We start from the raw sequence: 16,170 nt of genomic DNA on the forward strand, positions 1-16,170 counted from the left end.
CAGAAATGTAGAAAAACAGCTTCTGAACATGTAAATTAAGCAAGACAGTGATATCTTGCAACATTAAATAAACTCTTATAAATGCTATGATATGGTTAAGAAAAGGGATTTTCTGGTTAAGGAAACATTCTGATCAATTGAGTTCTCCCCTCCCCCCCTCTCCCTGTGTGTAGGTATATGTATATATATCTAATATGTGTAGCTAGACAGATAGATCAGAAGTAGATTACTGTTTTTAAATAAGTTGAATATGATAAACTTCAGTCAAAATTTTATGCTAAATCAATAATTCTTAAGTAACTCAGTTTTTATTACAAAGATCAGTTACCGCTGGGACAATATTATGGATAAAATATAACTATTGGCAGTAAATGCAACAATTTTTTTAATGAACAGAGTTACTAGGCAATTTGTAGACCCATGTGCACACATGTGGGCCTTCACATAATGCCCTACACAATTTTATGGAGTATCAATACTCCATAAAGAGAGTGGGCGGGTTATTCCCAATGTTACTCCCCACTCTCCACAGGCTTGGAGCACAGCCCTACGCCAGCCGCAGATGACCCTGCTTACTGTTTCACACAGAAGACAGACACGATGAGGTACGGGCTCCTGCTCTACTCCGCCGTTCCGTCCACACGGTTGATCTGTGTATCCCTGCACTCACCCTTCCTGCCTGGCAGTGAGGAACAGGTGCTCTTTGGGCAGAGACTGATCCGCCCATCTGTGTTCTGGAACACAGCCCCGCGTGCCTCCTCAGGGATCTTTACCCATCTATTAGTTCTTCCCTTCCTGTCTCTTTAATAACTAGGCCCCGATTTGCTCATTTCTGTTTATATTTAAGCACTTTACATGTTAGGAGTAAACATACAGACTAGCCTCCTTTGATGCTATATTCCTAAATTATAACTGCTGCTTTTCAGAACCAAGCTTCTAGGAAGAGTACTCTTAATGCTGTCATTTCCCAGCTATTATTTAATCTTCAGCTTACTTCAATTTCTTTTCTGAACTGATGAGGCTGGTAAAGTCGCTCCTACCTTTACGGCTGTCAAACCCTCAGGCACTGTGGCAACTATTAAGGGCTCTTTGTTCTTTGCCTCCATGCAGTCCCTCTATCCTGGATCACCTCAAAACTCTCTCCAGCATTCCCTTCTCAGCTGTTTTCTGTCTCCTCTCCAATAGTTATATTTTCTGAGGACATGACCTAGGCTTTCACTACATGCCCTCTTGGGAAATGTCAACAACAGTCACGGCTACAAACACCTCTATGCACTGCTAGCTCCTAAGATCCCCAGCCTGCACCGCCCCTCAGAGTCCCAGAGCCGTGTAATCCGCCGACTACCAGCCATTTCCCACCCCGAGAGCCCGAAGACACTTTACACTGCGATGTGCGAACCCAACATAAGGATCCCTCACAGCTACAGGCCGCTCTGTTAGGCTCGCCTGCGTAGACTTGAGCCTGGACATCGTTCTACATGTCTCTTCTTTCTCCTCAGTCTCTCGTATTTGCTCCCCTCCCTCCTTCCCCGCTCTCCCTGCCTGGCTAAGGTCTCGTCACCTCTTTCTGCACCAGCACATTCACCCCCTCTAACCTTGCTCGCTCTTCATTCCATCTACCTCACACCCCCGGTGACCTTTCCGGTATGGAAACTCCTCTGTGTCATACGTATAGACAGCGGGGTGGGGTGGGCGTGGGTGACTTGGTGAATCACCACAAAAGTGACCAACAGTTAGTGATGGGAGTGTGTCACACACCTCAGGTAAGCTGGAACAGGGAAAGAAATTAAGAATCTTTGCCCCCTAGATATTCTTCTTTGGATTTATTCCTCATTAAACAACTTGGAAATGCAGAAACACGTGACTTATGGAGAGATTACACTTTCATAGTTGGCTGATGTGTTACAAATGTGAACACTACACTTACAACCAGTACTCAGGCGAGCATCTCGGAAATCCACAGGCAGATCCTACTTGGAAAGTGTGCTGGCGTGTTGCCTGAGTGAGGTGTCACAGATGCATACTAACTGCACCCAGTCACAAGGACCCTAACAAACTCAGTAAATGACACCACTATTTGGAGTAAAAAGTTTGTACCATTGGGAATCTTAATGAAATCTATCAATGCTTAATTCCCATCAAAATTGCTTTGAAATGTAAATTGTTAGTCATGTGTCTTGAACAAATTATTTTACAGTTTAAGGGATATGTGTTCAAGATGTTCATTTCCTAGATATAGTATATATTTTCCAGTTTTATCACAACTAAAAACAAAAAAGGTAAGAAATTTTTTTAAAAAACGAAACTTCTGTAATTTATCTTCATCTTACTCATTTTCCATAGTAATTCTGTGTGGAAGCTAGTTCTTCAAAAGTGTCGTATCACTATGACCAAGCAAATCAAAGTGTTCCAGACACTATATCCTGTATAACAGCACCAACGGCTGTGTTAAATGACAGCGTCAATGCTCACAGACAGAGCAAAACAACAGAGGGGCTGCAGCAGAGCTGGGAGTGAAGAACCTCCTGGACGTCAACAGGCCCACACTCGGCAATAGCAGTAAGCGATTTCTCCTCTGAAGCAGGAGACACCCTCATCTTCTTTCCTATGCATGCAGACACCTCTACTTATCCCCCTGGACAGTTGTCTAACAACCACCTTTGAAAAAATTCTGCCTTAAGATACATACATAGCCGTGGGACTTCCCTGGTGGCGCAGTGGTTAAGAATCCGCCTGCCAATGCAGGGGACACGGGTTTGAGCCCTGGTCCGGGAAGATTCCCACATGCTGTGGAGCAACTAAGCCCATGCACCACGCTCTAGAGCCTGCGAGCCACAACTACTGAGCCCGCGTGCCACAACTACGGAAGCCCACAAGCCTAGAGCCCGTGCTCCGCAACAAAGAGAAGCCACCGCAATGAGAAGCCCACACACTGCAAGGAAGAGTAGCCCCCGCTCACCACAACTAGAGAAAAGCCCACGTGCAGCAACGAAGACCCAACGCAGCCAAAAAAAAAAAAAAAAAAAAAGACGTACACAGCCATTCATTCCATCTTAGTTAAAAAACAAAAACAACCGAAATGGCTACCAGTAGAAAAAAAAGAGGCTCAAGTTTGCTTTAGCTTTGCTTTAGCCTTAAGTTAAAGTTTCAGTGATAAAGTTAAAACACCAACATAAGAAATGTCATCAGGGTTGAGAAATTATGATAAGATTAGGTGCATCCATTGCTGAGAATGGACACTGAGCTTACAATCAACCATGCATCAAAAAAAAAATTCGAAGGGTTTTCCATTTTCCCAAATTATCTCATATAAAATTTAAACTATTTAATAACAGCACTATCAAAATTTTGAAAAGAAGCTCTACTTACTTTACATTCTTCATTTTGATAAAGACAGTTTCTTAGGAGCTGCATGGCAATGCTTAACTCTTTAATAAAACCATCTTCCTGTTTAAACAAAAAGCAGTTGAAAAATGTGAACAACAATAGCATATTCCACTTTTTACATACAGTAATTCCTTCTCCCCTGGGTCACATTACAATGCAGCTATGCTCTCACTGCGCCTGATCGCCATAGCTTTGAGGGAACTGACAGGCTAATGATCTCTGAAAGATGACCATATCTCGAGAAGCGCATCCACCAAGAAAAAGCTATTTCTGTTCTATCAAGCACGGAGGAACTGAGATATATAATAAGCTCCATGTTTCATCTCGATAAAGTGAAGCAGGTACTGACTGGTTTTCAGTCATATCAGGTGTTGGCTGACACTCTCAATGATGAAGTAAAGGGCCTCTGCATGAGAGGAAAAAGGAAAAGAGGCAAGAAAAGAAACTGACAAACATATAAGCCCCTGGACCAATGAAATTATCAAATATGGCTTTTTCTTGGTTTCTTATCAAAGGCAGCAGAAACTAGTTATTACACAGACCGCTGCAATAATGGTCTTAGATCTATGTATATATATTATATATATATAAATATAATAGATATACTTATAAACATATACACATATTCATTTTCTCGATAAGCCTGTGTGGCAGATCTTTTTAACCATAGTTATTAGTATTAACCATTGCTATTATATAAAAACTGTGTTATTTCCAATAGTCCAGATATAGAAGCAACCTAAGTGACCACTGACAGATGAATGGATTAAAAACGTGTATATATCCAATAGAATATTACTCAGCCACACACACACACACACACACACACACACACACACACACACACACACACACAAAATCCTGCCATTTGCAGTGACACAGATGGACCTTGAGGGCACTATGCTAAGTTAAAGAAGTCAGACAGAGAAAGACAAATGCTGCACGATTACACCCACATGTGCAATATAAAAAACAAACAAACAAACCCCAAATAAATGAACAAACCAAACCAAATAAAAACAAACACGGAGATACAGAGACCAGAGCAGTGGTTACCAAAAAGGGAAGGGATGAGGGGGAGGGCAAAAAGGGTAAAGGGAGTCAACTCTACAGTGGCAGATGGAAACTAAACTTTTGGTGATGAGTATGGTGTAGCGTATACAGAAATAGAAATATAATGTTGTACACATGAAACATATAATGTTATAAACCAATGTTATCTCAATATAAAATATAATTTTTTTAAAAACCTGTGTTATTTCAAGTTTACAGTGAAAATGCAGCTTGAACATGAGTCCAGCAGACTCAACGCTTAAAAGAGACATTCAGAAGTCACGGAAGGAAATAAACACGATTAGGAATATGAGCTCTGCAACCACCCAGATATGGGGCAAACAGTGGCTTTATCCATTACCAGTTATGTGACTGTGGTGTCATGAGTGTGCAGGGGATAATAAATATGAAATGTTTAAATAGTGCCTACCATATAGAAAACACTTAGGAAGTTATCTCATTCCTAGTGAACTTATGAGAGAAAGATTTTCTTTTTGTAGCATAAAAATGTATCATGCACACTCCAAAATGCTTATAACAACAACATATAATATATAAATCTCATTAAAAGATTTTCAAGTGAGAACTAAGACACACACACACACACACACACACACACACACACACACACACACACACACACACACACACACACACCCCGAATGCAAACCTGCTAATGTAGAAATCCCATTAATTTATTTGGCTGTACGCTTCTTCTAAAACACTCATTTCAACCAAACATTGGTGTCATTTATAAGCACAAGGATACTGGAGAGACGGTCTCTACGTATGGCCATTCCTGCCTCCCAGAATTTGAGAATTCAGTCACCTTTTTCTTCAGTGCTGCCCTCCCAGGCCTCAGAGATTCCAGGTTCAGCTGTGCATGAACGTGCTTCATCTGCTCCACGCAACTGTCTATTAGATGGGCTGAGAGGGAAAATCCAAAACAATCAAAAGGATATTCCATTTCCAAAAAAGTTAAAACTACACATAACAAACTCTCAAAAAAAATAACATTTTCTATTTCCAACCAACTTCATTTTTGCACTTTCAGTGAGACGTTAATGAATCAGAGGATAAAAACGTAAGAGAACGAAAATGCTAAAGCCCACTTGTTTTCAATTTAGTATGATACCACCCACGTCTCATTTACGTTGGAGGCGTGCAGAGTTTGTTTCAGTAGCAAAGTCACAACTCAAATTAGGGCTCGATGTTGCTGCTTGATGTTCTCTTTCATCTCTAAGATCTGTGTTCCCTGATTCCAGATGAGAAATTATGACACACAAGAGGGGAAATTTCTATGAAAATATAGGATCATCTAATGCAGTTGTTATTACTATCAAAAGTACGTGATTTCTTCACGTGTGCAATATGTGCTTGTAGTTAGTATTATGAAATTGAGTGATGTGCTACTTTTAAAAGCTTCTCTAATATTTAGATATAGATTCTCTGGAGTCAGAATCATTACACAAAAAATAATCTATGTGTGTAATCTTTTTATTTTAAAAGTAATGCATGTTTACTACGTTTCTGTACAGGGAAAATAAAACCTATATTTTTTTAGTGACACTAAAGTTCTTTACACTTTGAGTCCAAAGAAAACTGAAATGAACAGGCAGTAAAATGTACGAATTGAAAGCATGCCACAAAAGGAGCTGATGTGCCAGGTGGCTCACCCTTCAGAGCGTGTTTCTGTGCTCTTCTACTGACGGCCAGAAGCGACATCAGCGCAGTCACAGCGACTCTTTTCAGGACATCTCTGGAGGATTTTACTTCATAACACTGCAAAGAACATATATCACACGGCCTTCGAGAAAAACTTAAGCTGGAGCAAAATGGTTGTGAATAAAAGATGCATTCCATTTAAAAGCTATGGTTAGTTTTCAACTATTCCATGAAATTCACTGGAATCTGATAAATTATTAAGATTTGAGAATGCTGTGTGGATAAGACTGAATAAGAAATTTATAATATGGAAAAGACCAAAAATCATTCTCAAAGACTCATCATCTAAAGAAAAAAGCTATGTTTAGTACTAACACATAGCAAGTTTATACACTTAAATTCACCAGGAAATATATGAACACGTGTAATTTATTTAGAAGGGCCCTTGGAAAACTGGAATTGGAGAACTGTTATCAAATTCCTCCTGTCTTCTTCTTGAGACACATTCCCCTCCCTCAATTTCTACTCAATGTACCCCTGTATCTCAGGTGATTTGGTTCTTTCCATCTTTCATTTCTATAGCAACATTAACCTATCGTGTGGCATGTTTTTCAAAAAAATATTACTTAATTTTTTTACTCTCACATAAATGAAAAAATCACTTGTACTTTTGAAAATGCTGATATTTTGGTATATTTCCTTTATACATTTGAATTTATGAGTTAAAAATCTTTCATTATAAAAAATTCAAGTATGTGTAAGAGTAGAAAAAACAGGATAACAAACCCTCATACTCTTTTAAAACACTTTTGGCTGAAGTATTTTAAAGTAAACAGTAGATATCATAAAATGGCACACTCCAGTATACATAACCATAAACCCATTATCATGCCTAAACTACTTATCAATAATTTCTTGGAATCAGCTTATTAGCTGATTTGCAGTCAAAATTCAGATTTTCTCTTTTGTCTCAAAAACGTCTTCTCACAGTTGGCTTATTGGAATCGGGACCCAATGGAGCGTTCACATCGTATCTGTACATTATATCTCCTACGATCACCTGCCTCTTCCCCCCACCCCACCCACCCACCAGGGTTTTTCACTGTTGTTGAGAAGCTGAATAAACCAGATCAGTCATCCTACAGAATGGCTCGCATTATGGAACAGTCTGTTTGCTTCCTTGTAATGATTTTAATTTGTCTTCTCTCCTCTGTTATTTCCCATTTACTGGGTGTTTTAGCTCTAAAGGGTTGACTAGATTCAGCTGAATTTTTCGTGGTAAGATTCTCATGTGGATATATGAGTACATTTTTATTACAAGTTCAAGGGGTTCATAAGCTCAAGTTGAAGAATCTAGAAGTTCTTCATTTGGTTTATAAATATTAGATATCATTCAAATTCATAACTTTTCCTTCTACCAGTAATTTAAAAATGATCCAGCCTTACAGTATTATTAAAATTAAGCTTAAATGACATAACTTTACATAAAATATAGCACAGCATAATCATACAGGTGCAACTCCATTTACAATTCCAGCCCGGCCTACACTTGGCAGCATGACCCTGGAGGAGCCTGCAGAGTGGGGGGGCCTCCCAGCCCTCCCACCAGGGGCAGTGATTCCATGTTAAATACCTCACTTAGGTCGCTGCCTCGAATCAGGCAGGTCCTGTCTGGCCAATGTTAGATATTAAATGGCCAGGCCAGGGATGCTTGATAAAGACCATGCTGAGTGTGACCATGAGAAAGGGGTGAAAACGCAGTGAAGTGTTATAGGATGATGAATATCTATGGAGTATAATCATTATAGTTAACTATGAGAATCCCAATTTGTCTATAAACAATCTTCACCATTAATAGGAAAACTGCTCTCACAAACACATCCTTATTGAACCTGCACATATTAGTGATATGAGAAAAACAAAACTGAGCTCATTGAAAAACACTACTCATCTACTATCTGCAGCAATAAGGGAAAAAAGGAGGTAAGACTTCTAAGGAAAGAGCTGTGCACACAGATGTGTCTTTTATTCTCTCGTGAAATCTCATTAAAATGAGAGAAATGGGATTAAACACACACACACACACACACACACACACACGTGCACGTGCAAGTTTGGAAACTAGAAAGTCGATGGATGAATGGCCAATGCATTCGCAGGCTTGAGAATTCTAAGCAGTGAGTGAGAAAAACTGAGTATCACCCCAGTCCATACACTGAATTGACAACGGCTGAGGAAACTTAGTACCATGTACCCCGGGAAGTGAGAGTGAAGGAGGACTGTTTGAAAAATCTCTGAGAAGCAGTTACATGGGACCAGATTCTTCCCATCAGGCTCTGTGCAGCCAAGCCACTCTTCCTCCCCAATTCTTGTAAAAAACTGGAGGTTTAGTCTCTGGAGAGGATGAGTTAGAAGGATTCTAAACTGGCAGAGATTCAGCACCTGTGTAGGTGAGGGTGTTCTACTGAAAACAACAAAGGATTAAGTGAAACTGTTCAAATTAAATTCTAAGACCCCAGCTCTCTCCAACTTTGCTGCAAAACAGTTGGCAGGTGGGTTTTCAACCCCAGGCAGGAGGTCGGAAGATTCTGCTCTCGGGAATGTGACAAGCTCACCGAGACAGGGTCACAAAATGACCCAGCCAGATCCCTCCCGCACACAGCCTGCAGCTCACCAGTGCCGCTCACAGGCTCAGAGCATCCACCTGCTTTACGTCTCGCAGTTTGAAATATAGCAGACAACCAAGATTACCAGACATCTGACAAAAGCTCCCACAGCAGGGGATAGAAAACAAAATAATGAGAGGAAAAAGAAGAAAAGGGAGATTATGTAGGAAGAAGAACACTTAACAAAAGTTCCCTGCACACAGAGCCTATAAAGTGGAGGGAATGTCAATGAAGTAATTAAAAAACAGGAGTTTACAGATGAAAAGAACCCCCAAGAAAGCCCAGCACAACAGAAAAAAGAGACCCACACCTAGGTACTTCATCAGGAAAATGCAGAATATTAGGGACAAAAAATAAATTCTAAAAACTTCCAGGAGAGAGATACCAGGAATCACAATGACTTCAGAATTCTCTACAGTAACATGAAAAGTTAAAGGAAATAGACGAACGCTTTTAAAACTCTGAAGTGAATGTTTTCCAGTCTAGCATTCTCACTTGGCTAAACTATAAATTAAATGGAAGCATGGCTAGATTTCAAAAAAGCCTCCTATGCACCTTTTCTCTGGAAGCTGCTGGAAAAGAGACTCTACCAAAAGAAGGCACGGGGCACAGAGGGTCACAGGAAAAGGCAGAGAGGTGAAGGAATTCCCCAGGAAGGAAGTGAATGGAGACCCCAGGATGACACTGGCCACCAAGCAGGTCAGAAGGAATCGGGAGTGATTTCTTCCAGAAGATGAAGCTAATATAAGTTCTGACATTTCTGAATATACTAGGAAGACATTCAATGGCTGGCAAAGAACAACGGGCTTTCCAGTGATAAGAGAAAACTCATCAAATGAAAAATAATACAATTACCTCTAAGGAAAAAGAAAGCCGTGCAGGAAAAGAAAGGTGAACACTGCAACATGGTTCAATTGTGTATAACGTTTTCACAGTTTAACGCTACACCCTGGATTTAACACTACATCCTAGTCAATGTGAAGCTATATAATACTGGGGGAATGAGAGAGGAACTCACTGCGGTTGGGCACGTAGGTGGCACATGGAAAGAGAGTTAAAAGTCTCATTTTCCACACCAGAAAATCAACAGAGTCCAAAACTGAATAATCAAGATAAAGAAATACAAGCATGTTATTTAGAGACACAGAAGGGAAACTATAAAATAATAAGCTAGGGCTCCCCTGGTGGCGCAGTGGTTGAGAGCCCGCCTGCCGATGCAGGGGACACGGGTTCCTGCCCCGATCCGGGAAGACCCCACATGCCGCGGAGCGGCTGGGCCCGTGAGCCATGGCCGCTGAGCCTGCGCGTCCGGAGCCTGTGCTCCGCAACGGGAGAGGCCACAGCAGTGAGAGGCCCGCGTACCGCAAAAAAAAAAAAAAAAAGAAAGAAAGAAAGAGAGAGAAATAACCTCTAGTAAATCCACACACTTTTCAACACAGACCAAAGGCCAGAGCACAGGATTTAATTTGGTCTCCCACTTAGCTCTTACTGCAGACTGACAAGGAGCTGCAGCATCAGAGCAGGACACCCTGTAAGGGTGAGGAGCCGGGCACAGGAGGCGAGGCTAAGATTCCACATAAGACAGGTGAAGGGACAGACGACTAGCTACTGGATGACGCAGACATGCAAAACAAGAGGATACAGAGTGTAAAACCATAGGCAGAAAGAAAATAAGAGGACTCAATGCAATTTGTTTAAATGTTACGCAGTTTTTGATATAACTCTTTCTATATACTAGGTGATCTAGGCTTTTTGCTTTCTTTCCACAAGGTACTAAAGTAGAAAAAGCCTTTTTAATTACAGTGAACATTCACTGACACAGCAGAATCTCAAATATATAACAAGTCTTCTCTCCAACAGATTTACTGTTGAATTTTACCACTCACTAAGCAGTAGTGCAAAACATACCTCCTAAAATGTGACATAAGAGTTTGCTGTTTCCTTGCATTACTATCCTTAGATATCATATCAAATAAAGAGTAAAAATAATCCAACATACCAATTACAGACAAAACCTATTATAGAGATAGCTTTTACTAATCTCGTTATCTATATGTATTTGCAAATGAAACATATTGAGTATCTCACTAGAGAAGGCAAAATCTCCATTAAGTCAAATGTGTTCAATATTTTATGTTCAAAAGACAGCTAACAGTTTCTGAACCTGAAAGCACCTCAAAACAGAATTACAAAAATTATGGAAAAATAAACATACGTGATTTAAGAGATGAGTACCAAATGCAAACTTTCAACATGTACCATCTGTAGGATACTGCTGTAAAGCAGCCATTACAAAAGATTCTCTGTCAAGACATTTTAATTGAAGTTACAACAATATAATAATTTATCAGGAGACGGAGAATTTTAGAGCCAGCAGAAACTGAGCAATAATGTAATACAATCCAACCATTTGCATTGAAGAACAGAATCAGAAAAGGTTAAGCGATATGCCTACGGTCACACGTCTAATATTTTTTGAGTACAGTTTTATAGAAAATTTAAATACGCCTTTGAAGGGCAATTTCAGAATACTATTTTTTCTGATAATTTAAAGACTATAGTTTACTTTGCTTCATATAACTCCTGGCACAGTTCATGGCTCACATGGATATATATTAAGAAACATATGTGATTTATTATAATGTATTGCTGCTTAATGCATTCTAACAATATTTTAATTCACATATCATCTTTATGCAGGGCACTGTAAAGAAAACACAGTATCTGCAGTTTAACAAGTTCATTAATAAATGCCCCATCTCATGTCAGGCATACGTTTTTCTCATAAACTGTCATAGGTACAATTCCTTTCTCTCCTTTGTCTTAAATTTCTGTGCCCTCCTAACAAAAGTCACATATTCATATTCTACTGTTTACATGAGCAAGAAAAGTATGATTTATTAGGAAACACGATTTAAATAACTGGTTAACATATCCATATCCACACAGATCTTATATCTTTTGTAATGTGGAAGAAATGGGGAGGAAAGTTAGCTAATCATCAGGAAAACCACAGAGATACCCTCTGTTTCCCTGAAGAGGAAAACATGTTGGCACGAGCAAAGGCCCCTCGCCCAGGAGAAGAGTGTTCTGCCAAAGCCAAAGTTGGGAAACTAGTAATGATTTCTGATCGGGGCTGGGGAAGAACTTCGGTAAAGTGTAAGTTTTAGTTTCCTGCTTATAACACAGTGGTCCTTTGGTATCCACAGAGGATTGGTTCCAGGATCCCCGTGAATCCCAAAATCTGCGGAGGGTCAAGTCCCTCACATAAAATGGCGAAGTATTTGCATATAACCTAGGCACATCCTCCCATTTACGTTAAGTCATCTCTAGATTACTTCTAATACCTAATACAATGTAAATGCTATGGAAATAGTTGCTGGGCATACAGCAAATTCAAGTTTTGCATTTTGGAACTTTCTGAAAATTTTTTTAAAAACATTTTCAATCCACATTTGGTTGACTCCACAGAGGCAGGACCCGCAGATACGGAGAGCCAACCATATTCCTTAAAGTGCAAAATCGGACTCAGTTAATCATGGGGGAGTAAAGCCTATTGTTGTGATGGTGACTGAGACAATCAGAACAGTGTCCAGTTTGGGTTCTAAACTAAGAAAAATCGAGTGGAATGAGTGAGGGAGGAGCTACAGGAAGTGGTGGCTTCCCAAGAATACGTGTCTTTGAGGAATACTTTGGGGACCTGTCCCCTAGAGCTCCAGCTCCTGAGGAAGCTGCTGAGACAGAAGACGAAGTGTCGGGGAGCCCCTACCAGGCTCCTTCCTGTGCCGTGAAGACCACTAGAGTCCTCTAGGTGAGGGGGACAGAAGTCCCCGTGGAGCCCGCAAGCCCCTCCATGGGCAGCTCAGGCGGGGCCAGGGGCTGCCCCTGCCTCGGCCACTTCCGCACCCCAACACAATCAGGCTGTCATGCCAAACACACAAGGGGCCATACCAGAAGGACCTGCGCGACCACAACGATCCCGGGCATGGGAGGAGCAAAGATCCCAGAACCCTAGGCCCCAGGGACGGCGGCAAGTGGGCAGAACACACGCTGACTGGGAAACGCGGCTGGCTGCCCGGGAAGCAAGAGCAAACCCTTCAATGAGCCCACCCACCACTGACCCACCTTTCAGTAAGAAGACAAAAATCATAAAACCGTATGATGATTTTCTTTTAATTTTAACTTTATTAGAGTATAGTTGATTTATTAAATGTGATTATTAAAAAGAATTCTTAATACTGAAAAATCTAGTAATATTCCTATTTGTAAAAAGCTGTGCAACTCAGGAAACACTTCCCGTTTTTTTTTTAACTGTTAATCTTATATATAAAACAACAATACTTCAGCAGCTTTAGAAAGTTTTCGATGAAACAAAATTCTTGGTTCATATTTTAAGATTGCAAAAAGTAAGTTTACAAGATAAAATAGGCAGCAGGGTTTGGAAAGGGGGCATTTTCTTAGAAATGCCAACCACGTCCACCTACCTCCACGGACATACACCTTAAATATATAGCTCATTTACAGTAGAAGCCAAATGCCATTGAGGTAAAAATATTTTCAAAGATGTAAACATGTCTTGAAAGTGGCGATAAATTATGAATTATAGCTGTATTCCTGAAACATGATCATTATGGTCATGATCCGGCAAACTATTTTGATAAACAGCCGGATTTAAATTACTAATGTTTCATTTTGAATTTTTACATCACGTGTATTAAAGAAACCGGTCAGCATCAGAGGAATGAGACTGTAGAGGAGATGGTTAATTTAACTTTATATATTTTTCTATTATTTAAATGGTCATAATGAGCATTGTTTTTTAATTCAAATGATTGAAAAAAATTCTTACAAGACCAAGACTGAAAGTCAATTCATTTAAAAACTAAACCAAATCTTGAAAAATTAAGAAATCACATACCTGAAGAATTACTTCATTAAGTTGTTCTAGAGATTTCTGACTTTCCTGGGTTTTATCAAGAAGTGAAGCCATCATTGGACTGTGGCATAAACTTGTTTTATCCTTATCCTGGAGATACCTTTTTGCTTCTTCAGTCAGGAGAATAGAAAGGAATTGCAGGCTGGCAGTACACAGAGTGGGGCAGGTGCTAGACAAACCCACACATTTGCAGAACATATCTGAAAGAGAGAATAATTCCATATGTAAATGACTGAAAACTTCTTCAAAATTAAAGAAGTTAATCAGATTTATTTGAGTAATGAAGTTTATAGTTTTTTAATTTCTAATGAAGTAAAGCTTATTAGCACACGAATAACCGTAGTGTTTAAAGGTAAGTTAAACAGTACTAAGACAACCTACTGATGAAGGAATCTAATTTTCATTTTGTTCTTTTTATATAGGTTCTTTTTTTTTTTTTTTTTTTTTTTTTTTTTGCGGTACGCGGGCCTCTCCCATTGCGGAGCACAGGCTCCGGACGCGCAGGCTCAGCGGCCATGGCTCACGGGCCCAGCCGCTCCGCGGCATGTGGGATCTTCCCGGACCGGGGCACGAACCCGTGTCCCCTGCATCGGCAGGCGGACTCTCAACCACTGCGCCACCAGGGAAGCCCTATATAGGTTCTTTTTTATATGAATGTGTGTGTGTACAAGTGTACATATACACAGTATCTGCTAAGATCTAAAATAAGAGGATTACATATAAATGAGTACTGATCCCTCTGGGGTCTACTGGGGGACCCAAAAACACTCTAGAGTTTTTATTTCAGTGCTAACCTTAAAAAATAGTTAATGTAACTATACTCTGGATTATCGAGATTACTATTTTACAAATAAGTGTGATTGTTTTTCTGTTTTCAAACAAGTTGATGCTAAACAGTACTTAAAACAAGACCCAGCTTGCAATGTTGGCATAATGTAGGAACAAAGGTTTCAAAGTAGTTCAGAGAGAGAACAAGAGTGATTATGAAGTGATCTGCAAGTATAACAGAGAGGAAAGAATAGGCAAACAAACTCAAAAGAATCTAGACTAAAGCAGTCATTATTAATTTCCTGTTGTGAGCACTGATTTAAATTTAATCAAAAGAATGTCTGCTATATTACATTAATTTTATTAATTTGACTGCACTGGTTTATAATTTTGTTGTGTTTTATTCTTATATTATTTTGGATTTATACTTGTCCAAGAGTTATAACCATAAGAATTTCTACCTAGATTCAGGCTTATAGAAATTCTTATGTTCTTAAGTAACAAAAGAAATTTAGTCAGCAGGTTTCATGGGAATCATTTAAATGATGTCAAAATATTAGTCAGATTTGAGAAAAAACTGTTATAGATAACTTAAGTTACAAAGTGACTTAATATTTTCAAATGTATATGGGCACATGGGAAGGAAAATTATAAGAGAAACAGAAAACAGACAAAAACAACCCCTCAGTAAGGAATATCAATGATCATTCTTATTAGTTATATTTTCATCAACATTGCGATTATCAAAGCTAACAGTATATGTAGTATGTTGTTTTTTATTAGCACCATTATTATATAAAACCACGTATATATTTTGTAGAAAGACTGTGAATTTAATATGTCTTTATTTTATCACTAGGGAAACAGTGTCAGGTAAACAGGCTTAAATCACGGGTCAGCAAACTTTTTCTGCAAAGGGTCAAAGGGTAACTAGGTATTTCATGCTTTGCAGGTCATGGGCCTTTGTCACAAATATTCACCTCTCTACCGCTATAGCAGGAAAGCAGCCACGGGCAATAAGGAAATGAATAAGTGTGGCTGTGTTCCAGTAGGATTTTATTTACCAGATCAGGCAGTGGCCAGATTTGACCAGCTGGCCTAGGTGCCCCATATGAGTGCCATAAAGCATGCTGCTCTGTACTACTGGTAATTCAGATGATAAAGTAGTTTCCCCCCTGCCCCACACCATGGACACAAGAGGAAAATATTAATCACTCACTTGGTCAACCTCTTTCAATTTTTATTTCTTTTAACAAAATAATAATCCCTAAATGGACATTATTCCCCTTAGGGTAAACTCAGAACTCCTATATCCAAATAACTAACAATTCTGTTTCTTGCTGAACATGTACTTCCCCATAACCTTTCTTCAAAACTATCACTCTGGTGACAAAATGTACCATACATGTAAGTTTACAGAATGACCAAATGATAAAATGAAATGTGAAAAAATAAGTCAATTGAATTAGTGGAAACTTAAAAGAACTCAATTTTGAATACATTTTAACTGGCTATTTTTAAAAGGTAACAAATGTTATTTATATACATTTACGTAAAAAAAGGCTCTTGCTATGCTAAAATTTAGAAGAGACTTTATGAAAAATTAAAGACAGCAGTAATATAAAAAACAATCATTTGTTTATTGTAGTAGGCAACTACTATATGGAAAACATCTTACAAAAATAATTAACTACA

The 16,170-nt window shown here is 39.2% G+C and overlaps 1 protein-coding gene across 3 annotated transcripts in view; it reads right to left on the reverse strand.

The window, feature by feature from the left end:
- RTTN (rotatin) overlaps positions 1-16,170 on the reverse strand; it is a 138,058-nt gene that overhangs the window by 14,818 nt on the left and 107,070 nt on the right. For all 3 annotated transcript variants that reach the window (XM_082668203.1, XM_082668202.1, XM_082668204.1), the window contains exons 40-43: positions 13,690-13,907; positions 6,117-6,222; positions 5,270-5,367; positions 3,370-3,447 (exon numbers count right to left, since the gene is read on the reverse strand). In XM_082668203.1, the coding sequence (XP_082524329.1) occupies positions 3,370-3,447; positions 5,270-5,367; positions 6,117-6,222; positions 13,690-13,907 (500 nt within the window). The remainder of the gene's footprint in view (positions 1-3,369; positions 3,448-5,269; positions 5,368-6,116; positions 6,223-13,689; positions 13,908-16,170) is intronic.

This window comes from Grampus griseus, assembly GCF_964374135.1.
Source record: "Grampus griseus genome assembly, chromosome: 12".
Classification (NCBI taxonomy): domain Eukaryota; kingdom Metazoa; phylum Chordata; class Mammalia; order Artiodactyla; family Delphinidae; genus Grampus; species Grampus griseus.